A 23,549-nucleotide genomic window follows, 5' to 3' on the forward strand; every position below is an offset into this window, starting at 1 on the left:
TCCAGAAAAACTGTGGACAACTTATTAAGCAAGTGACAAATGGTAACTTTTAGAAATAGAATTATTAAAGTTATGATCACAGTCCCTTTAAAATATGTGAAAACCTATCACCAGATATTTCACTTCTTAAAATGTCCTCATCCCATAAAGGTCTTAATGTCAAAGTCTTTAGATAAGTCTTTGAAAAGACTCTTTGAATCACATAAAATAGAATCTACTATAATTAAAGAAATCATAAAACAAAACCAAAAACATCTAAACTTACCGCTAAGCCCATCAACATATTTTCACCCACTGTGATCTGAATTCTTAGTCCAAACAAAGCATTCATTCCTTTGAGTTTTAGTTTATTCATTAGCTGAGTATGCACTTCATATTCCATAAATGGCAACAGATTACTGATAGCTGTAGCATTTGCTTCTGCCTGTGCTTTCTTTTTTAAGCGACATAACCTGTAAATGAAAATAAGTCAGTGAACAGTATTCTTGGTACCATCTTTAAAAATGTCAATTTTTAAAACTTTCTAAAAGTGTGCTGAATAAAACATTTACTTGTTTTTAATGGACTCACTGAGTTATATCAATAAACTTTTCTGTTTTTTTGTCATTGTATAAATTTGCACTAAAAATCCTATTTCATAATGGGTACAAAAAAATAGAAAGAATGAATAAGACCTAGTATTTGATAGCACAACAGGGTGTCTACAGTCAACAATAATTTAATTGTACAAGTTAAAATAACTAAGAATATAACAGGATTATTTCTAACACAAAGGATAAATGCTTGAGGGGATGGATACCCCATTTTACACGATGCGATTATTATGCATTGTATGCCTGTATCAAAGTATCTCATGTATCTCATAAATATATAGACCTGTTTACCCACAAAAATTAAATATTTTAAAGAACCATATTTCAGTAAACAAAAATAAAAAAATCTCAAAATCTCTAAAAATGAAATAATGACCAAAATCAGTAGAGAATATCATTTAAAATCTTAGGTTTTATAACTGCATGTGTTCAATATAAATGGAAAGCAGAAGAAAATGTTACTCATTAAAAAATACAAAAGTCACTTGAGCATCTACTTCGTGCCACATAGGCTATATTCAAAGGGACAGTAATTAGACTAATAGATTATTTCTCAACAGTAGCAATGAAAGCCAGAAGACAGTGGTGAAAGAGTATCTTCAATGTGCTGCAAAGAAACAGCTGCCAGCCCAAAATATTTTTTAAAGATAAAAGTAAAATAATCACATTTTTCAGACAGACCAAAAAAAAAAAAAAATAGTTCACTACCAGCAGATCCATCAAAAGAAATACTAAAGTGTACACTTAAGGCAAAAGGAAAACAATCCCAAATGGAAGGTCTAAGATGCAAGAGGGAAAAAAATAAATGGATTAGAAATACATTTTAGAAGAAAAATCAATGGACTTTGTAATACATTTGATGTAGGGAGGTTGAAAAAGAGGATAGTATCAAAGAATACCAAATTTGGCATGAAGAACTGGATAAAGTTACCATTTATTGAAACAAAAAAGGCTAATAAGAAAAGTGGATAAAATTAGCAGTTCAACGTGGAACAAGTATGAGATGCCTATGGCTTATCAAAAGGGGATAGAAGTAGACAGGTATATAAGTCTAAAGCTCAAAAGAAAGTTCTGGACTAGAGTTATAAATTTGGCAGTCACAGATACATAGATAGCATATAGATCTATATAAGTTGATGAGTTCAACTAGGGAGAGAGCTTTGAGCAAAGGGTCCAAACCCATGGCTCTCAAAGATCAAGAAATGAGAAGTCAACAGGAGGCTGAAGATTACACATAAAGGTAGGAAAACATAGAAGGTGTGGCATCATGAAATCAAAGGAATTTCAAGGCGAAAATAATGGTGTCACTATTGCTGAGATGTCAGAACTAAGATGAGGACAGAAGTACCTGATGGATTTGGTAACCTGGCAGCTGTTGTCATGAGTGTCCCAATTAGGATTTTCTACTCCAGTGCATTTTAAAAGGAACTCTTACCAGCTAATTAAAGCAGTAAAAGAAACACTTCATGGCACTATTCTTTAAAAGAAAAAAAGAGAGTCAATTTCTAAAATGTGTTACATATTGAATGTCATTGAAGCAGTCTATACTTTGTCACATCCCTAGCCTTTGGTAGGTTAATAATTCCCAGAATGATAAATATTTGTATAGAATTTAAAAGTTAAAAACTGTTTTTGTATAAAAACTTATTTGAGTTTTACACAGAGGATTTTTTTCTTTTTTTTTTTTACATGCAATAAAATACAAAGTTCCAGCAGAATTGCCCAGTTTGTGCAGGATCAAACAGGTTGGAAACTGTAGAGCTGACACTTGAAAATAGGTTTATGGCTAAATATATCATACTTTTTCAGGGACACCAAATGCTGTTTTCACAAACATACCTTGCTTGAATAAGACAACCTTTTCCAATAACTGTTGCATCTGTTGGGAGGTCTATAGTTGTAAACAGAACATCAGGAACTTTTTGTTTCCTGCAGTTATAGCAATATGTGAGATGAGCTGGAAATGGCATATTCAGTTCATCATATGGTATATGGCAAAACCCACAACGTGTAGACAAATTTTCTTCAAGCCTATATAAATAGATTAAGAAAAAAAAGACATACTTTAAAAACATACAAATTTTTTCAAAAATAATTATGTAAGTGATATTACATACACAGTACTTGTATACGAACTATCCAACTTCTACCACTGTAGGCTACAAGAGTACCACTATGACTGATAAGAATTAAAAACAACCATGAAATCAGAACCATGCATTTCTCCTATGAGAGAAAAGACTTACCAACTGCAAAGTTATTTTGCACCAATTTATTTGTGTGATGACTTATCACCTGACAAACACCACTATCACCTCAAAGTTTTTTCTCTGGGATACAACATTAAAAAAAAAATGGTTAGATGATGATGATGACATTTTCCCACTGGTTGACAAATATAACCACAAAAAAAATTCCCAAAGAAAAAAAATATTTTGGTTACCAGAGGCTGGGAAGGGTAGTGGCAGGCTGGAGGGAAGGTGGGGATGGCTAATGGGTACAAAAAAAATAGAAAGAATGAATAAGACCTAGCGTTTGATAGCACAACAGGGTGACTATAATCAATAATTTAATTGTATATTTTCATGTGCCCTATAAATATATACAGCTACTAGGTACCCCCAAAAATTGAAAAACAAAATCCAAGCATAATAGTTTTTAATTTAATGTAAAAAGTATTAAAAAAGAAAAACAGTAAGTCAAAAATAGGCATACTCTAAGATTTCTAATTTCCTGTGATAGTTTTAACTTTTTTGAAAAACCAAAACATCTATTTCATAAATGATATATCATACATAAACCACAAATGAACCATCCACAACCTCCCCACTCATTATAAAATGCTTGTCGTATTATGCTGTTTGTGAGTTCATTCTAAAATGACTAAGCATTTTTTTCATTCATTAAATTTGAGCGTGTTGGCACAATAAGGATGGAAACAGAGAGAAGCTCCACAAAAAGACTCCACACTTTCACACAACCAGATCCTCCAGAGCTCTGGAAAGAAGTGGGTGTCAATGCTCCCTAACTTAAAGGAACCCATTAGAAGCTGAAACTTGGCAACCAGACAGATTTAAAAAGTAAAGGAAAATTCATATTATAAATACCAGGAAACAAGACTTTTGCAGATTTTTTACATACTTTTTTTTTTGTTTGGATACAGGGTGTTGCTGTCACCCAGGCTGGAGTGTGGTGGTGGTACAATCATAGTTCACTGTAGCCTTCAACTCCTGGGCTCAAGTGATCCTCCTACTTCAGCCTCCCAAGTAGCTAGGACTACAGAATTTTTAACTGAATCTTCATAACTCTCTAACTCACATTAAATTACTCCCAGATATTATTCTTTTACTTTGAAGATGCCATGTTGGTATAGTACAACTAACAGAGAAGTCAGACATCTGAACCGAACTGTGTGATCCTGAACAAGAAAATTATTTAACCTCTCAGAAACTCCTTTATAAAACTAGAATATGTACCTAGAGAAGTTTGTGGGTTTCCTTAGAGATTAAATAAGAAAACTATAGCTAAACACAGTATAATGTTCACCATATAGCAGCAAATAGTAGTTCCACTTAGACTGAAACCAACCTGAGATAACTTGCTAAGTCACACTAAGCACCAAGTAGCAGGCCTCATGTTTGAATTTCAGTTTGTTTGAATCCAAAGCCAATGTGTTATAAGGGGGTATAAAAGGATGAAAACTGAAGCAATTTTTAACTAAACGGCTCACACAAATGTCAACATTAGTGGTATATATAAGGCATAAAAATAAAAGTATTAAAATTTATGAAAGCATTCGAAATATGAAATGTACACAGGGATTGTCCCTGAATAGTGAGATCATAAGGAATCTTTTTTTCCTTCTACTCTCCTACATTCTCCAAATTTTTTCTAATAAGCAACAATAATTTCATAGCAGAAAGAAAAGACATTTTCCTTATTTTTTCTTTCTTTTTTTTTTTTTTTTTTTACAACTAGGGGTAGCACCTATTGTACTGAACTACCATATAAGAGAATGTACTGTATCCACCCAAGCCATAATACAGAAAAAAACCAAGCTACAGGAAAAAGGTTATTTGTTAAATTAGGCTTCCTATCAACTTAAGAATGAAATCTACAGACATGTAAGAACTGTATCGTACCACTGGTACAACTCACTGACAAAGAGAGTTTCTCAACACAACATTCTAATTATTTAGTGTGCTTCAAAATGCCCCACCTTCACTTTCCTATTTACAATGACCTTTAAGGCTCTGGAATTTATAATAGTCAATATCCATTTTAATACTGACCAAAGAAACTGACCAAGTTCCTCTACTAGAATATCTTAAATGCTTGCAAGTTTATACTAAATTTGACAAGGTACAGAATTTTTTTGCTTTCTTTTTTTTTTTTTAAGATGGGGTCTCGCTCTGTTGCCCAGGTTAGAGAATAGTGGTGCCATCTTGGCTCACTGCAACCTCTGCCTCCCAGGCTCAAGCAATCAATTCTCCTGCCTCAGCCTCCGGAGTATCTGGGATTACAGGCGCCCGCTATCATGCCAGGCTAATTTTTGTATTTTTAGCGAAGATGGGGTTTCACCATGTTGGCCAGGCTGGTCTCAAACTCCTGACCTCAAGTGATCCAACTACCTCAGCCTCCCAAAGTGCTGGGAATACAAGCATCAGCCACCACACACTTGACATTTGCTTCCTTTCTTAATATATGCTTAATATATTAATACTGGGTGGGGGGGGGGGGAGTAAATAGGCACACTGTGGCATAAGGGGTAATTAAAATCTGTATTATCCAGGTAGACTCTGGTAACAAACTAATAGTTTATATGTGTGTGTGTGTCTATATATATATATATATATATATATATATGTATATATATTTAAATATACAGTCACCCTTCTGTATCCATGGGTTTAGCATGTATGGATTCAACCAACCACAGGTTGAAATATTCAGGAAAAAAATAAAAAATCCCACAAAATTCCAAAAAGCAAAAAATGAATTTGCCACGTGCTGAGCATTACACTGAATCCATGAAAATGAAATGATGAACAGGTATTGTATCAGGTATTACAAATAATCTAGAGATTATTTAAAGTATAGGGGAGAATGTGCATAGGTTACATGCAAATACTATACCATTTTATATAAGGGATTTGAGCATCTGCAGGTTTTGATATCTGCAAGGGGTCCTGGAACCAATTCCCTATGGACAGGGAAGGACCATATATATTATATCTATAGATAATCTTGATAAAATACAGTACTTTTATTATTTTGTAAATTAAGAATTGTTTTTATAAAAATTGTTTCATAACCTGTTTTTGGACGTGAGACACAGGGAAATGAAAGGAAGACAAAAATCAGAAGATTAGTTCTATATCATGACGAAGCAAAAAAAAAATGTACACTTGAAATTCAACTGGCAATCATACATGTCACTTATCAAGATACTAGAAACAATAATGTTTGCCATATAGTACAGAATCCAATACTCCTCTGTTACTATGGGTTAGTTAAAAATTAGTGAAGTGCTTGGTCCTGATTTCTACACTGTACCACTGTAAGCCACCCTACAGAGAAGAATTATCCCAACTCTGAGAAAAAAAGTCAACCTCTCCCTTCTCTGCCCTTATGGAAAATAAGCCAGGCTGCCATGACAACCTCTGTTCCAAACAGCCTTCCACGGTGCCATCCTGCAGAAATCTAGGATTCAGTACAGCCGCTGTACCAGATGCAGATAAAATGCAGACCTCTTCACTATAAAGGAAAAAACACAAATAAGTTAACATTTTTCAGACAGTGTAACTTTGGAAAATGCGAAATATCAAAATAATTGTAACAGTGACAATTTAAGTTCAAGTTAGACTCTACTAAATATTAATTAATATTTATGAGGTTTAACTCCTAAACCTAGCCTAGAAAACAGAGGTAACTTTATTTGAATGGAGGACAAGAATTCTTCATAAATTAAAAATTGAAATAAAGTATTAATATTAAAGACAGTAACTTCATTTAAAATATGGCAAGGCTGAAAGAATGAAATGTTTCAAAATATATAAGCGGTAATAAATTATGTTGCTGAATCTAGCATGAATCAAATTATATTAAAATATTCTTTAAATGTATATGAAGTTTTATTAAAATTATTCTAAAAGCACAACTATTTAAATATCTCTATATAGGTGATTTATATAGCTTAATCTAAATTTAAATCATTATAAAGGTTTCTGAAACAATACATAAAATATACTAAATGAAGCTTAAACTATATCATCATATAACAGAAAACTGATATTCAAAATAATTTTTAAATTCTTTATATGTCACCCAATTTGAAAGCTAAAAAATTAAACAATCAACATAATTATTGAATGAGATAACCTAAACAAATGAGAAAAGTAGCAACCTAGGGATGAACTGCTGAAAACCAGGTATAAATAAAACAGAAGCCTAAGAGAACAGGGAAGGAACAGTCACCTGAACTGTAAATAAACAAAGGGAGACCAGGCTTAAAGCGTAGGTAGGAATTAAGGATGTCAGAAGGAATAACATGAAACCACTGATGCCTTCAAATCAAGAAGTTGTAAGAGCAGAAGTGCATTTCAGAGAGTTTAATCCAGTAACAGAAAGTAGCATGGGCTGGAACAGAAAAGATTAGTAAAAATTTAAATACATAGATGTTTTTGAGGTCTAGAAAGGAAAAAAAGCTTCTGTCAGATGTACTCAAACTTCTAAGTAAATTAACTGAACTCATTTGCAGACTCCTCCAACTGTGACCTATCTTCAGCCATCCTGAGTCTACATTCTATGGCCGCCTTTTTTTGCTACTCTTTTAAGCGTCGAATGCATCTTGTAAGCTTTGAAACCTCTCCCTATGCCTTTTCTTTTTATTTATATAATTCATATTCATCCCCCAAAATCCAACTCAAGCATCAGGTACTTCATTGACACTTTCTTCCAATTCTACTTCAAGCTTTCAGCCCTCTAGGATCCCAAAGCATCTATATCTCAATTTTAAAATTTATTTTACATCATAATTATCCAGTAGAATATAAATCTGATACCAGGAACTATGTCTTCTTTATAAAACCATATCTCTGGTTGGGTATGGTGGCTTACGCCTATAATCCCAGCACTGTGGGAGGCCGCAGCAGGCAGATCATGAGGTCAGGAGTTTGAGACCAGCCTGGCCAACATGGTGAAACCCCATCTGTACCAAAAATACAAAAATTAGCCAGACATGGTGGCAGGCAGCTGTAATCCCAGCTACTAAGGAGGCTGAGGTGGGAGAATCATTTGAACCCGGGAGGCGGAGGTTGTAGTGAGCCGAAATCACACTATTGCACTCCAGCCTGAGTGAAAGAGTGAAACTCTGTCTCAAAAACAAACAAACAAAAAAACCATTTATCTGAGGCTTGAAAGTTTCTGACATTAAATCCAACAATGCGGCAAGACAACCAGGGAGTAAGGCAAGATAAGCATGACAAAGTTAGTAGTTAACAAGAGTAGAACAGCTACTATGGGAATAAACAGTCCAGGAGTGTAACACATGATCTGCAAAGGAAAAGAAAAGCCCACAGAAGATTAAATAATATGGCTCTGTAATGCCCACATTTACTACAGTTTAATCATTTTTCCCTAACAATAAGGATCACCACGAGAGCAGAGGATCTGACAGTAAGAATTATCTAAGAATAGATGGTAGAAAAATAAGATAGCAGGTTAAACAGTTTCTAGATGATATCAATTGTAAACTTTTGAGGGGGCTGAAAGTAGGGTTCAAGGATGGCAAAAGAACAAGAAAAGCCAGAACCTAAGTAAGGGGCTGAGAAAACAATTGGTTAAGGTAAGGTTCAAAACAAACTAGATATAAAAGAGCAAATGATACTGGTAGAAAAACGTTAAGTTGTGATCTGAGAGTAAAATTTTATAGTTTCAAAATTTTAAGGAGGAACAGTATCAAGTGATGCTGAGATCCAAAATATGGTTGAAAGTTAAGTGGGGTCAGAGGACTTGAGAATAAGAAACTATAATGCCAGCTGCTAGAATGAACATAATCATGTGTAACTGGAAGAGAGAACAGAGAAGTAACTAAGATAGGCAAAAGAATGCTTTGGAAGTAGATAACGGAACAGTAGAGTGGCATGTACTTTAAAGAAGGAGATTGTTCAAATGAAGGGAAGGAGAAAATGGAATTGAGAACCAAGAGTATGAAAGCCCCTCCCAAATTTGTCAGTATTAGGAAGAATGATTTGTTAGCAGGAGAAAGTTACATTACAGTAGGTAAAAGAAGGCAGAATGAGTTTGTGGACAAACTTTAAAGGCACATGGCAATTCATTTACAGTAGATTAAGGGTTCCAAAGGTTCCAGTGAAAGAAGTTAATACAGTTACACAGTAGAATAAAGGAAGCCTAGAGTTAATATTTGCTATGTGCCAGTATTATATTCTCATTTAATATTGATTTAAACAATTAATTGATATGTGGTATTATCTCCATTTTAATGTACAAACTGAGGCTCAGAGGAGTTAAATAACTTTCTCATAATTACACAGTCATTAACTGGCAAAGACAGCATACGAACCTTAATCTAATGTACTCCAAGGCCCATGCTCCTGACCACTTCGCTATTCTCTTTTCTTTTATTTGCATAAAGCTTTTCCCCTTTCAGATGGCAGTCTAAATTAGTGTCTAGAAAATCAAGTTGTTATTATCATTTACCAGATGCTAGTTGATTCACTGTAGCCCACTACAGCATGACAGCCTAATGCTTTAGCATGTGATTTTATTTCTTGTCTGATTTCTGCCCACCATGCATCTCGAGTTTCTGGTTCATCTGAAAAATAAATTTTAAATCAGTTTATTACTCAACAGCACATTATCTATATGAACATGAAATGTTTAAAATAAACATACTATGGGAAGTAAAGAAGTATTATTCTATAATGGATTTTTAAACTTCCCATCTTTAAAATGTTACTTCTCAAAAGGCATAAGATTTAACATTTTAAACTCGATTGCTGGAAAACAAACCACCTATCTGCATTTGCTTTATTACGTTAAGAGATAACTAAAGGAATATATGATTAGATATAATTTTAAATGTAGACCCAGAGTTTCCAAACTCTTATCTTAGCTATGGTTAGAATTTTAGAATTAGACTAAGAGGATATCCTACATCTCACCTCACTGAGTGAACACCTTATGTGTTATATCCACAAATTTAACTTCTGATTTCATTTCTTGGTACCTATTTTTTATAACTCACTATATTGTGGATTCTTTCCAAGGCAAAGATTTGTCAATGTTAAAAGAGAGAAAGCCATCTGTAAGCCATCCTTCTATAGAGATGTGGGTCTTCAGGCAAAATACAAGAAATTAGAGACTAATTAAAAAAAAAAAAAAAAGAAAGCAAACACACTTAAAAAATTAATTCAAATACTTTGGTAATGTATATAAGGAAAAATTTCAGATATAACACTCCATGTATTGGTCTGTAATTTTTAAAAATGATTTAGAATCACAGAATTGTATTTTATTACCAAAGAGAAGTCCAATATTGCTTGTAATGGAGCACTGTAAGTGGAGCATCTGTCATACATATTTCCTAATCACTTGCATTTAGCTGCGAACTACTGGTGATAGCAGCTGCAAATTATAGTAGCTTTTCATGTACAACATGTTAAAAACAGAAAGTCTATAATTAGTATATCATAATTTATTTCTTTTTGTGGCCAATTCTCATTTGGGAACAACTTGAGATAGAAAAAAAAAATCAACTCTAAATAGAATGCTAAGCTCTCATCGTAAATTTTCCATATAAAAGACACTAATAAATCTAAAAACCAAAAAATCCAAAGTTTCCATTTTTGAATTGCAGTATATATCTGATTTTCAAAATATGTTTTTCAAAATTAGTAGAATAAGTAGAATTATACTCACTAGTAAAATAGTGAAGACAGCAAAGTAAAGAAAGGTTAAGAGGCGTGTTATAGCTCACATTCCTATGATGAAATTTTTGTTTCCTCCACAGGGAGGAGGATCAGCAAAAGGGAGAATTAAGGAGATAAAAGCCAGAACTACAAATGATGCCAGCCAGTTCTTGAATTAAAGTTTTGGTTCCAAGACAAAGCTACCTTAAAACTTTCTTTCAGAAGAAAGAAATGCAGAATTCAGGAAACTGAGAAAAACATCAAAGTACAAGATAAAATAAGGATGAGAAATAGAAAAGACTACAATATGGTATTAGCAATCAATGTTATAAATTAAGAAATGTGTGAACAATTAAGTGAACCTATTTTACACAAATACTACTTGTGTTAAAGAATTTCTTCATATTCCCAAATGAAATATATATATTAACAGCAAAAATACACTTTCAAATCCATACTCTCTTTTTCTTCTAAGACATACACACTTACGGACCAATCTGAACATCCATTTAATATCATCCTTTCCTAAAAGAGAATTTTTGTATCATAAGATGAACTATTATTCAAGTGGTTGCTCTAATCTATTAAATTACCTATGATTCTGAGAAAATACTTATCACAAATAACTATAGAAATGTATCTCAGTTTAGAAAATACCTATTTCCCCAAAAAATTGCATGAAATAAAAAGTCTAACTTTTCATAAGCTCACTAATAAAACCTACTTACTTTTTAAACCATTCTAGAAGTTTACAACATTATTTTCTAAAGCAAATACTTATGTACTATGTTCTTATAAGAATAGATTTTTCTCACATTAGGTTTGCCTACATCTGTACCACAAGTAATACATGGTAGCTTTACTGTTTTAAAAAAGAACTTTACAGAAAGTAATCCATAAACAGTGTTTTAAAAATTAATAAAAAATGGAGAAAGCTACTTAAGTTCTACATATATTTATTTTTAAAAGGCCAGCATGTCTAAGTGGGAAAGTATATTATAACAATTCCTACGAGATATCACATAGAATACAAAGTTCATTTACATTAAACTTACCTTAGTATAACACATAAAATAATCAAATAATTAAACCAAACACTATGAAAGAATAAATGGCTGATTCAAAAAACAAACAAACAAACAAAAAAGCTGAATGCAGCACAAGTGGAGCATTCATATTCTTCTGACAAATTCACAAGCAGCCTTTATTTTAACACATGAGCCACACAATTGCACATGGGGATGCCATTATTGTATTTAATAAAGTATTTACAAGTTTAATACAAAGCTAAAGAGTTACATAACATGGGAGCTAAGGAAGCAAATGGCATATGTCCACACTCCAGAAAACTTGTTAAATTTGGTTTTTGGCTAAAGCAAAAGCTCAAAGAACGAAGGGTTTGCAAAGCAGATTCAGCATACAGGAGCCAGAAACAGTGGATATTTTGGCGCATGCTTGGATCAGGTGACAGTACAGACTGAAAACTATGGCAGCTCACTGAAATGGTTACAGAAAGTAATGGCCCTAAATTCTAGGTGAAAGCAAGGCAAGCATACAGTAGGGAGCACTTAATCACAAACTGGTAATTATACTAACAATTAACTACAACTGTAAGCAAGAGACTAAAGGAAAAATTTTTGGCTACTAAATTTAGGGGGCGTTTAATTAAAACAAAATTAAGATTAATTTGTTTAACAGTAAAGAAAAGTTAAATTTATAATCAAAGCTTATTTTATACTCATGCCAGACATGAGCTAGAGAATCTTCAAGTAGTAATTATGATTCCGCCTATTCTATTACCAATAAAAATTCAGAGATATCACAGCATTTAATCCCTACAATAGAATGTTTAAGGTTTAAAAACTGGTAGCTACAGTCTTACAGGAATGTATTGTGTTTTCCTATAAGAAATACACTAATGAATTTGAATTATCTTATTCACCCTACAAAAGTACAAAATTGAGGATACTATACTAACATAAAAGCAAACATGTTTGAATCTGGCTTAAAATTTTGTGGCAACTATATATGCCACACATGAAATGATACTATTTAGTTATTTGAAGGATATACAGCTGAGATGTGAGGTCACATTTAATAAACATTTCAAAGAAGTTAAGAAACAAACCTCTTCACCTTAAACACCATGTTTCTTCTGCTAATCTACAGAATTATTTATAATTATAAAAGTTATTTTAGGAGAATTTAAAATTTAATTATATACAAATTAATATATTTTAACATATTTTTATACTCAAATTATATATTTTATACATATAAGTTTAATATACAAATTATATTTTATACTATTTTATGTTTTTCTTCTATGGGTCAAAACTCTTTGTAGATAATATCACAAATCTTTTAACATATCCTTTTAATTGCAGGCATGAACTGAGCCCTAAATCAATCCTCACTGATGTCTCTTTTAGGGGTAATGTCAGCACACTTAGATTGATATCAGAATTCATTCATTTTTACTATGTTACATTCCTAGAGCATGGCCATAGCTCGATATCTTGCCATCTTTTTAACACTTTGTTTCTGAAGTACAGGTGAAACTGGTAAAATTCTAAAACGACAGTTTATATCTCAGAAAATAACAATGTGAACAACTCAACATGATATGCCCTTATTAAACTCAACCTCTTTGAGATTTTAGGCAATCACACAATTGGCAACTAAGAAACACCAACTACCTGAAATGTTAAGTTCAGTCCATTTTTATATAGCTCTGGAAGAGAATAACTCTGCCTTGCAGATTCTTTTAATATGGTTAAAAGAAAAAAGAAATTATTCTAATGTTTTAAAGCAGATTCACTATAGTTAACAACACTGTACTGTACATTTCAAAACAGCTATAAGAGAGAACTTGAAAAGTTCCCAACACTTAGAAATGATAAATACTCAAGGTGATGGATACTCCACATACCCTGATTTGATCATTACTTATTCTATGCATGTAACAAAACAAAACATGTACCCCATAAATAAAACAAATATTATGTATCAATAAAAAATTATTTTAAAAATGGACAGTTATTCAATCTAATTTATGAATCAACAAAAGGAGATAAAATGTTAGGTTGGATCAAATAAAGGTTAACACAATGATAATCTATCATGTTAACGGACAGTATAAAAAGCTGTATTCCCAAATACCTGAAAGTAACATTCCAACTGCTAACCTCTTGAAGAAGATAAATTTCCCCTAATGAAAAAGAAATTAGAGAGTTCAGGTTCAAAGGAGTATATAACCTCAAACTGGGTGGGGATCAGTAGACTAGGAAGAAGATTCTCATTATAGAGGAAGTCATGTGCAAATACAGAGCAAACATCAAGACGTAGTCATTTGGGATGTTAGGAGGAAACTAAGATATAATCCATGTTGGACCAAACTGGAGTCTTTACTACCTGTAAATTTAGAAAGTCAAATGTGTAGTCTACCCCATAATTGTGAAATTTCACTACACACACGCATGCACACACAAACACACACACACAATGTAACTGGATTTTCATTATTCCAAAGTTACTGGTAATATAGAAAAGCTCACGTCACACATACTGTATTTATGCCATCTTGCATCTTGAACTTATTTATCTACTTCCTGAAAACCTTATTAAAATACTGAAAACCATAAGCCGTATAACTACTTTAGGTATAGTTTGTACATCTGCTTATAAGTATCTCTCAGAGAAAATCATAATTGCTGAGATTATCAGTAGAATTAAAGTTCCAAGACAGCCTACCACCTATCTCCTTTAACCAATACACACATGTGCACACACCAAATAGTGTAAGAATTACCCTAGACTGGGTGTGGACAGGATGCCTGCCTGGCTTAACAATTTTGTTCCCAGTACTCAACACAGTGTTCAACACATGGTAGGCACTCCACAAACATCCACCGAAGAAAAACTTAACTGAATTGAAACTTAAAAAAAAAAATTCATTCAGATGAGCAGATTGATATCTACATTCTATAAATATATCCTTATATAATCAGCTGACTCACACTTTGTTACCATTAAATATTTTGTAAAGTAATTATCATACTTATTTTTATAGGACATAACTACTCACTTTTGCTCCTAAAATAAATTTTCTAAACAACTATAATTCTGATAGCTAACAAAAAAGACTAATATGTTCTAATTTTGAACCATTAATCCAAAGCTTGCCTTATCACCAGAAGTTTATGAATGAGAAAAACTTAAGTATAATATGTCCTAAGATCTATAATCTGTCTAAAATAAAATCTGTTTAAAACCCTTTTAAAAATATTCTCAAAAACAAACAAAAGGCTATCTAGTGTTACACAACTTGTTTTACTAACTCAGGACTTAAAATATCAACTCACAAATTTTGTCTACATCCGGAAACTATCTCCAACTAATATATAATTACATTTTGATACCACACTATGTAACTACTTTACTTCTTCTTGACACTTCTTAAAAAAAAAAAAAAAATCTAAGCTGATATGCAGTCTCCACAGAGGAAAAAATAGCAAATTGTCCACAACTATCAAGATTATCACTGATTTAAAAATTATGTATGTTAGCTACTCAAAAATACTTCTAGTGGTAACTCAAGGGAAAAAAATAAAAGATCATACTTATTTGAAAACTGAATTAGGACTATTAAAACTTGCTCTGTAAACATTTTCCCATCTCAACGCTCAAATAAACTTGAGTTTCCAAAGGGTAGCATCCAATTGCTATGTATAATTTTAGAGCTGTAGTTATGTGGGATAATTCCCCTTTCTTTCTCTTGTATTGAAAGCAGACAACAGCCCACTTCATTTGCCACATTTCACTGGTTACTAGGTCCTGCTATTATTATACTCAAAATATCTCATTAATCTATAGTTAAGAATATAGGTTCTGAAGCCAGAGTACGCAAGTACAAACTGTGACTCAACTACTTTCTAACTATTCACCTTTGGAAAACTACTATTTCACTTTGCTCACCTACAAAACAGGATTAGTGCCGACCTCAGAGATCTGTTTTGAGGATTAAATGGCCTACTATTACAAAACACTTAAAAGACTACGTGGCACATAATAAGTTATTGATCAATGTAGCTCTCCTATCACCACCAAAACCTAGGTTACCTATTTAGCCAAGGTTACCACACAGTCTACTAATTGGTCTCCCTGTCTATAGTCTTATTGCCTTTAAGCCCATTCTCCACCCTACAGTCAATGATCAAATGCAAATGTGAGCATAGGCTACCCTTATTCTTACACACTTCTAATCCTAGAATGTCACACATAAGATCTGTAATGTAAATGCTGCATTCTGCTTCCTAGCAGCAACACTCACCTGCCTGGCCTTTCTCAAAGTCTGTTACCAAGCCAGAAACATAAGCAGCATGATAAGTAAAGGTAACATTTTTTAAATAAATTCTAATATTGAGTTCCCTTCTTCCTGCTCTATAAAAACATTTCTAGGGCTGGGTGTGGTGGCTCATGCCTGTAATCCCTGCACTGGGAGGCTGAGGCAGACGGATCACTTGAGGTCAGAAGTTCGAGATCAGCCTGGCCAACATGGTGAAACCCCGTGTCTACCAAAAAATAATTAGCTGGGCATGGTGGCACACACCTGTAATTCCAGCTACTTGGGAGGCTGAGGCACGAAAATCACTTGAACTTGGGAGGCGGAGGTTGCAGTGAGCTGAGATCACGCCACTGAACTCCAGGCGATAGAGCAAGACTTCATCTCCAAAAAAAAAAAAAAAAAAAAAAATCTAACACTGTAGTTAACACAAACTAAGGCAGCAAAGCAGGAGAAAAGGAGACAGAAAAAAAAGCTAAACTAACCAAGATATTTTGTACTCCGTGGTAAGCAACCTAGTAAGCATGAACTAACTATGTAAACATCATCAAATGAGTACTGGCTAGGACATTGTTTTGCAAATGCTAGAAGTTTCAGAACCACACTCAAAGTATATATAAACATGGGTACCGAAATATAAATCTATGTGATTCTTCCATCTATCCTTCAAATCTGAGCTCAAGAATTACAACTTCTGTAAGTTTCCCTCATACAGAGTTAATCAAGCCTTCTTCTTTAACCTTTATATTGTATCACACCATACTACACAGTAAATTATTTAATGTTTTTCTATCCTCCAAGAATATGAGCTTCATGAAGGCAGAGGGACTGGCAATCTTTCCACCCTAACACCTAGCAAATTGCATGGCACAAAATAAATTCTGATATAAGCTTGCATGACCTGTCATATTTTATACAACATTACTGTATAATAATCTTCCCGTATCTTTCCATATTTTAATGTTTCTGAAATAAGAATGTCTAATAATTAATTATATTTAATATGGTGGTGTATATTTTCTCTTGGAAGGCTGTTATTAAAATGATGATGCTTCATGTAATACATGGTACAAAGAAGCCAGGAAACACAGTGTGAATGAGCAATTCTAGCCCTAATAAAAATGGTATCAACAATTCTTTTCCTACCATGGTTAGTTCCTGATTTTCTACATAGGAGAGCAATGGCTAAATATTCTCAAATTACAGAGAAGAATACATAAATGATTTGCATATATTTACCTATATCAAATTTTTCTTCAGAATTATCAAGTTATTCTTCCTAAACGAGTATGAAAATCAGTTGTTTCTGAATATATACTAGGTCTTACCAGAAAGATTCTAATTAATCAGAAGCATACTACGAGGTGTCATCATTTATGTTCTTTTAACATTCTATAACTTATATCCACCTTTTTTCTTCATACACTTTCTACCTGACATTATTTTAAATGATGGCAAGATATACTGCTTCCTCAACCATGTTTCTCTTTGCCAAACCATAATTCTGCTTTTGTGGGACAATGTCCTTACTATGTCTATAAGATTTAATTATTGCCATTTCCATTTCCAAGATTGTTCTATGATTTGACCAACACACATCTCATCCTAAACATCTTTGCCCTGACAAGATTTCAGTTCCCTACATTATTAATGATGAACATGCTCTCAATGTCCTTTTTCTATATATCTTTCCACTATACTAATCTGCCTATGTTTTAAAAGTTCTTATTTTTCATAAGAAATTAACCTAGCAAGGTATTTTTCAATTTCTCACTAAAAACCAATTATAAAATATTACACTAACAAATGATCATTTTAATTCTAATCAGTGACAGCATGCTGGTAAAAACTTGGATAGGAAATTTCCCTATGGATTTATCGATTGATATCAATCTGCATCTGTAAATGTTGGACTTATCATATGGTTTACCAGACTGAATTTAGGTAAATCTACATGATGAATATGATTTACTTCATAGTCAAACATGCATTACTTACATCAAAACTTATATCTTGAACTCCTAAGAACAAAAAAAGTTTACAATATTGAAAAGATTATGAGATATTATCTAAAATTCTGAGCCCCTTGGTGCCTTTGCTTTTCTGTAAGATATACTTTCTGAGACAAATAACTGAAAAGTTTCTTTAGGCAACATACCAGCTTCTGACTGAATCAAAATGGTTGTATTATTTCATTCTAAAAAATATAAACAATTAGAAATGTACATTATTATGTTTTTATCAAAAAGAAAAATTGCTTTTAACTCTAAAACACATCATCAGCTGTAAAACTTGCTATCTTAGTCTGGTTTATTTAAAAGCTACAAACTACATTCACATGTAAAATTACTTTTTAAAAATTATATTCACATGTGGAAAGGGAAGGAGGAAAGTTTAAGAAAGCTGTTAATCCCCCAAGTCTGTTCTTAGTTACCTATTTTGGAACACTTCTAGAATTATAAATAAAAATGCTAACAGTTACACTTTTACAGTATCCTACAGAACACTAAATATATTCTATTCAAATCTAAATGTGCATTTAAATATACTTTATTTTTAATTTATGAAACATTAAATACTTATATTTAACAAACACTTGCTTAATCTTAAAGCTAAAGCCTACATCATTTACCTGATATAAAAAACCATCTAAAACGTAATAAATATAATTTTAAATGATCATTCTGAAGTTAATTACCTAAGAAAAGTCATTGATAATTTATAATATTTCTATGGCTTTCATTAATTCATTTTAGTTAACACATTTTTATATTTGCATTTCCACTGAAATTACAAGAGTTATTACATACGTAGCACAGAATATATCTGTATAACTGAATTGACCTTAAACTTACTTCATCTAGAACATTTCTAAAAACTTCACTGAGCTGCCATAATTTTTGTCAGCATATGTAGTACTGAATGACCATTAAAATACCTGAATTGAAACTATTCCAGTCTAGCAGTTTGTAAGATCTTGTGTTACCCATAATTCCGACAAAGGCTGAGTTCAAAACAGCAAATTAGTAGATCAGTTTTAGGTGCAGAATAATAGGAATAAAACAAAAAACACTACAAACAAGAACGCAATTGACAACACCACTCGACAGGAACTGGAAAGACACAGACAGCAGAGTTAATAAGAACTAGAAATAGAAAAGGGGAAAGGAGCATGCTATAGTAATCTAACATTAACTAATCTAATTATTGAATTACCTTGATTTTTAAAACCACCCCATTCTTTCCCTTGTTGCAGTCACCTGTTTGCTCAAAATTTACCAAAGGAGGATATTCTTTAAAAAAGCCTCCAAAATAAAAATCCATAGTTAGCAGGTGGTAGTGGTTTTAAAATAAGATTTTTTCCCTTCTATAGTGAGAATGAAACAAAAATTTCCCATATTTACTAGTCAAAAAATAGCTGCAAAATTCATTTGAGAATGCAAACACAGCATTTTTAACATTAGCACATGCATCTCAATCCATCGTAAGTTTCTCTCAGCAGAGTAGCTGTCACAAAATTAAAACATCATCATTATGGTAGATGTTAATCTAGAGTTTTGTTTTGTTTCAACATTCAGCTTTTCTTCAATATATTAAAATTTCTTCATAAATAATTACTTAAAAGGTCTGGAGATTAGTAAATGTTCTTAAGAAAATGTTCCTTTTTAGTGTATTATAATACATAAAACAATCCAAAGAATGTGACATTTTATTTTTTGAGATGGAGTCTCCCTCTGTCAGCTACGCTGGAGCGCAGTGGCATGATCTCGGCTTACTGCAACCTCCATCTCTAGGGTTCAAGTGATCCTGCTGCCTCAGCCTCCCAAGTATTTAGGACCACAGACATGTGCTACCACGCCCAGATAATTTTTGTATTTTTGGTAGAGAGAGGGTTTCATCATGCTGCCCAGGCCGGTCTCAAATTCCTGAGCTCAAGCGATCTGCCCGCCTTGGCCTCCCAAAATGCTGGGATTACAGGTGTAAGTAACCGTGCCCAGTCAGAATGTGATACTTTAAATCAAAATAATATAATATTGGAACCATTAGAATAATTACATGTATTTAACTAAAAATAAACCAAAATGAAAATGTAACTCATACACCATTTGAAAGCACTTATATGTATATGTCCATGACCTTTTGGGAAATAATCCATTAATAACTGAGAATTTCTACATGTGAGCTGAAAAAATAAACTGGGAGGAAAGGCAGACAATGGGTGAGCTGGTAGTTACAATACCCAAAAGACATTCTGTAATAAGAATTACTCTTTTCTTTCCTGGGCCTGGATTCTTACATTTCTTGCACAGTTAGCATGAACTGGCAGGTAAAATAAACCCCAAAATGCAGTTAGTTTTTTTTTTTTTAAAGTAGTGACACTTTAAATACAGCTCTCTACTTAAACTTATTTAAGTAAACTTCACTTGTTCTCCCAGACTCTATAGCTTACTCAGAGTACATGGAAGCAAGAAAATAAAATCAAAATGTTTTTCTTTTTCTTTTTTCTTTTTTTTTTTTTTTGAGACAGAGTCTCATTCTGTCGCCCAGGCTGGAGTGCAGTGGCACGATCTCAGCTCACTGCAACCTCCACCTACCGGTTTCAAGCAATTCTCCTGTCTCAGACTCCCGAGTAGCTGGGACTACGGCACCTGCCACCAGGCCTGGCTAATTTTTGTATTTTTAGTAGAGATGGGGTTTCACCTTGTTGGTCAGGCTGGTCTCAAAACTCCTGACCTCAAGTGATCCACCCGCCTCAAAGTGGCTTCCCAAAGTGTTGGGATTACAGGCATGAGCCACTGCATCCAGCCCAAAATGTTTTTCAGTAAGCAGAAGATATCCAGTAATTAAATATATTCCTGAAACCATGTTTCGAACTATTAGATCAGTGGGTGCCATCTATTAAAATATTTGAGTCAATGGTCCATAGAAACACAGGTAACTGGCCTTGGGTCACAAGGTTGATGTCAGGTATGTTAACTCGGTACTTCCTTGCATTTTCCAAATAATTCAGGTTCCTTAACACAAAGATGTAGAATTTGGCATAGTCTTCAAGATCCCAATACATTAAACTGGCATCAGTCTGAATTTTTCTTTAAGTACTGTACACAAATACCACAATGGAGAAAACATCTTATATTGACCACAAAAATAAGAAACAGGGGAAAAAAAAAACTAAAGAAGGGAAAAAAAAAGAGAAAACCAGTGCTTAAAAGATGTATTTGCCCAGTTTTAGAGTTAAATGATCCTGACTTGCACTGTTTTTCTGAAATCTCATTCAAGGTCCAGAGAATTCTAGTCTTCTCTGAAATAAACTCAAATGACATCAAACTATAGGGCATAAACTTTAAAAAAAATTTTTAAATAGTAATGCTCTGTATCCTCAAAAATAGTCATTATTTACAATGTTTTGGTCCAATAACTTCAAAGCATTTTACCCGTCTTTTTTTCTTTTCTTTTTCTTTTTTTCTTTTTTTTTTTTTTTTTTTTTTTGAGACAGAGCTTCGCTCTTGTCGCCCAGGCTGGAGTGCAATGGCGCGATCTTGGCTCACTGCAACCTCCACCTCCCGGGTTCAAGCAATTCTCTGCCTCAGCTTCCTGAGTAGCTGGGATTACAGGCGCCTACCACCATGCTCAGCCAATTTTTGTATTTTTAGTATTTTACAGGCATGAGCCACCGTGCCCGGCCACCCTTCTTTTTATAGCTGTCAATACAAGCCTCACAAAGAGGTCACTGGATGTGACAATTTAAAATTTTCAAAACTATATACGTCTATATGCCAAATAAGAATACTAATATAACTTCAGGTTTAATGTATGTTGATTGAGCATCTAGTCAATGAGAGATATAAGAACACATTCTATATGGAAAGTTCCCACTATTTATCATGCTTATTTTAGACACAGAAAAATCACTAGAGTATTTCTGATCCAAGGGCCTGAATCCAGTAGGACTTTGATGCCTACTTGCTTTTAATTATGTTCCTATGTTTTAAAGAAGTAACCTACTATTCTTACTCGTTTGCTTAAACAGAACAAATAGCTACATAAAAGAAACTGAGGGACCAGATGTTAGTTTGTTTGTTTGTTTTTCAATTCTTAGCTACTCTAGACAAAGTCTACAATTACTTTGTTGCCCATGCTGGATTCCACCACCAATGACAGAGTGGAATCCCAGCACAGTGCTGGGATCTGTGTCTCCTAAGTGCTGCCTGGGCAGGCTGGAGGGGACAGGTGGCCATGGTCAAAGACAGTCCCAGTGTGTTCAAGTTACACAATGAGCTCTAAGAAATGACAGCTCCAGTCGCCTGCTCAGGAAGAGGGTCTTTGACCCATGGACTCATCTGGTTCCCTCTGCTACTTATCTGTTCCTATGACACCCACAGTGCTTACACAGGTCTTGTCATGTTGCCCAGGCTGTTGCCCAGGTCTGGCTATGTTGCCCTGGGCTCAAGCGATCCTCCTTGCCTCGGCCTCCTGAGTAGCTGGGACTACAGCCACATGTTACTGTGCCCAGCTTTACCATTACATTTTTAAAAATATCTGTTTTAAGAAAAATGAAAATAAGCAATCTATAAAGAGCTACTGCTAATGAAAAGAACTAACATCTTAAACTAATGGCCATAATGGTCAATTTATAAAAATGTTTATCTCCCCTGGGTCAAAGAAAAGTTATTTAAGGATTTCCTTAAAGTGATATTGTGACCAAAAATAAATTAAGATTTGTTTTTTACAGAAAAGTAACTAAAATACACTTAGTTTATTTATAATTAAGATCACTACAAATATATTAAAGTAACATGCTAGTTTATACTTTTCATTTCTCTTTTCAGATAGACTTGGCTTTAAAAAATCATGAAAATCAATTTTAATAACCACAATTTAAATAAAGGAAACATTGAAACTTTTTAAGAACATACCAGGATTGTGGATGCGATCCAAAAGCTTCACAGAACGTGCACTAACTACACCCCCAACGTGTACAAGGAATCCAGGAGGAAATGCCGTCAAGGTGAAAAATGGAAATTCCTAGTGGAAAGAATACGGGAAAAATAAACTTACCGTGTGTAAAGTGTAAAAAATTTGCTGATTAAAAAGCTTGTCATAAGCAAATGTATTACATCCCTTGAAATAAAAGGCCACCCATTCTACATTACACATGCTTTGTAATTAAAAATTTTATTAAATGTTTAGAGTTTCAAATCCATTTCCCCATATATACAATGTTATACAGAATCCAAAGACCCATTTCGTCAGTTCTCAATAAGGAAAAAAAAAAGTGTTCTTTCAATTTAAGATCTTTAAAACATACTCTTCCTTCCTCTGAATCTCCAACTCTGATGGAACTTCTCAATGAGATGAGGGAACTGCCCTATCACTCTACCCCATTATCTATTTCTCAGTGGTATAGACACCCCCTTCACATGAACACCCAGTATAAGACACTGGTAAAGACTCTAAAAACCTGGGGCCAAGAGATCTAAATGAAAGTGGGACCAAGGGAGGGTAAGTGAGAGGCTAAGCAGTGTGGGTTAAGAGAAAGAGGATAGGGGCAAATATCAAGTGGAGGTGGTTAAAGAATCATTGCCTGAGGTTACTCTATCAACACCAATGTGGCAGGAACAAATACAAGAGCATAAAGGTACATTAAGGAAAGGTGACAGGTACATAGATAACAGGAAG

At 33.5% G+C, this 23,549-nt stretch overlaps 1 protein-coding gene across 19 annotated transcripts in view; it reads right to left on the reverse strand.

Annotated features, from left to right (window-relative positions):
- The window catches only part of C2CD5 (C2 calcium dependent domain containing 5), a 94,970-nt gene that overhangs the window by 33,653 nt on the left and 37,768 nt on the right, over nt 1-23,549 (reverse strand). For 11 of the 19 annotated variants that reach the window (XR_012094467.1, XR_012094468.1, XR_012094466.1 and 8 more), the window contains exons 10-15: nt 22,787-22,895; nt 18,808-18,873; nt 9,315-9,429; nt 6,255-6,350; nt 2,433-2,624; nt 266-452 (exon numbers count right to left, since the gene is read on the reverse strand). Coding sequence is in view for 16 of the 19 variants with exons in the window: in XM_037990265.2 (XP_037846193.1) it covers nt 266-452; nt 2,433-2,624; nt 6,255-6,350; nt 9,315-9,429; nt 18,808-18,873; nt 22,787-22,895 (765 nt within the window). In the remaining 3 variants the exon portion in view is untranslated. The remainder of the gene's footprint in view (nt 1-265; nt 453-2,432; nt 2,625-6,254; nt 6,351-9,314; nt 9,430-18,807; nt 18,874-22,786; nt 22,896-23,549) is intronic. The other 8 variants (XM_007967902.3, XM_007967901.3, XM_037990262.2 and 5 more) reach the window with 1 other exon arrangement.

This window comes from Chlorocebus sabaeus, chromosome 11 (genome assembly GCF_047675955.1).
Source record: "Chlorocebus sabaeus isolate Y175 chromosome 11, mChlSab1.0.hap1, whole genome shotgun sequence".
NCBI classification, from domain to species: Eukaryota; Metazoa; Chordata; class Mammalia; order Primates; family Cercopithecidae; genus Chlorocebus; species Chlorocebus sabaeus.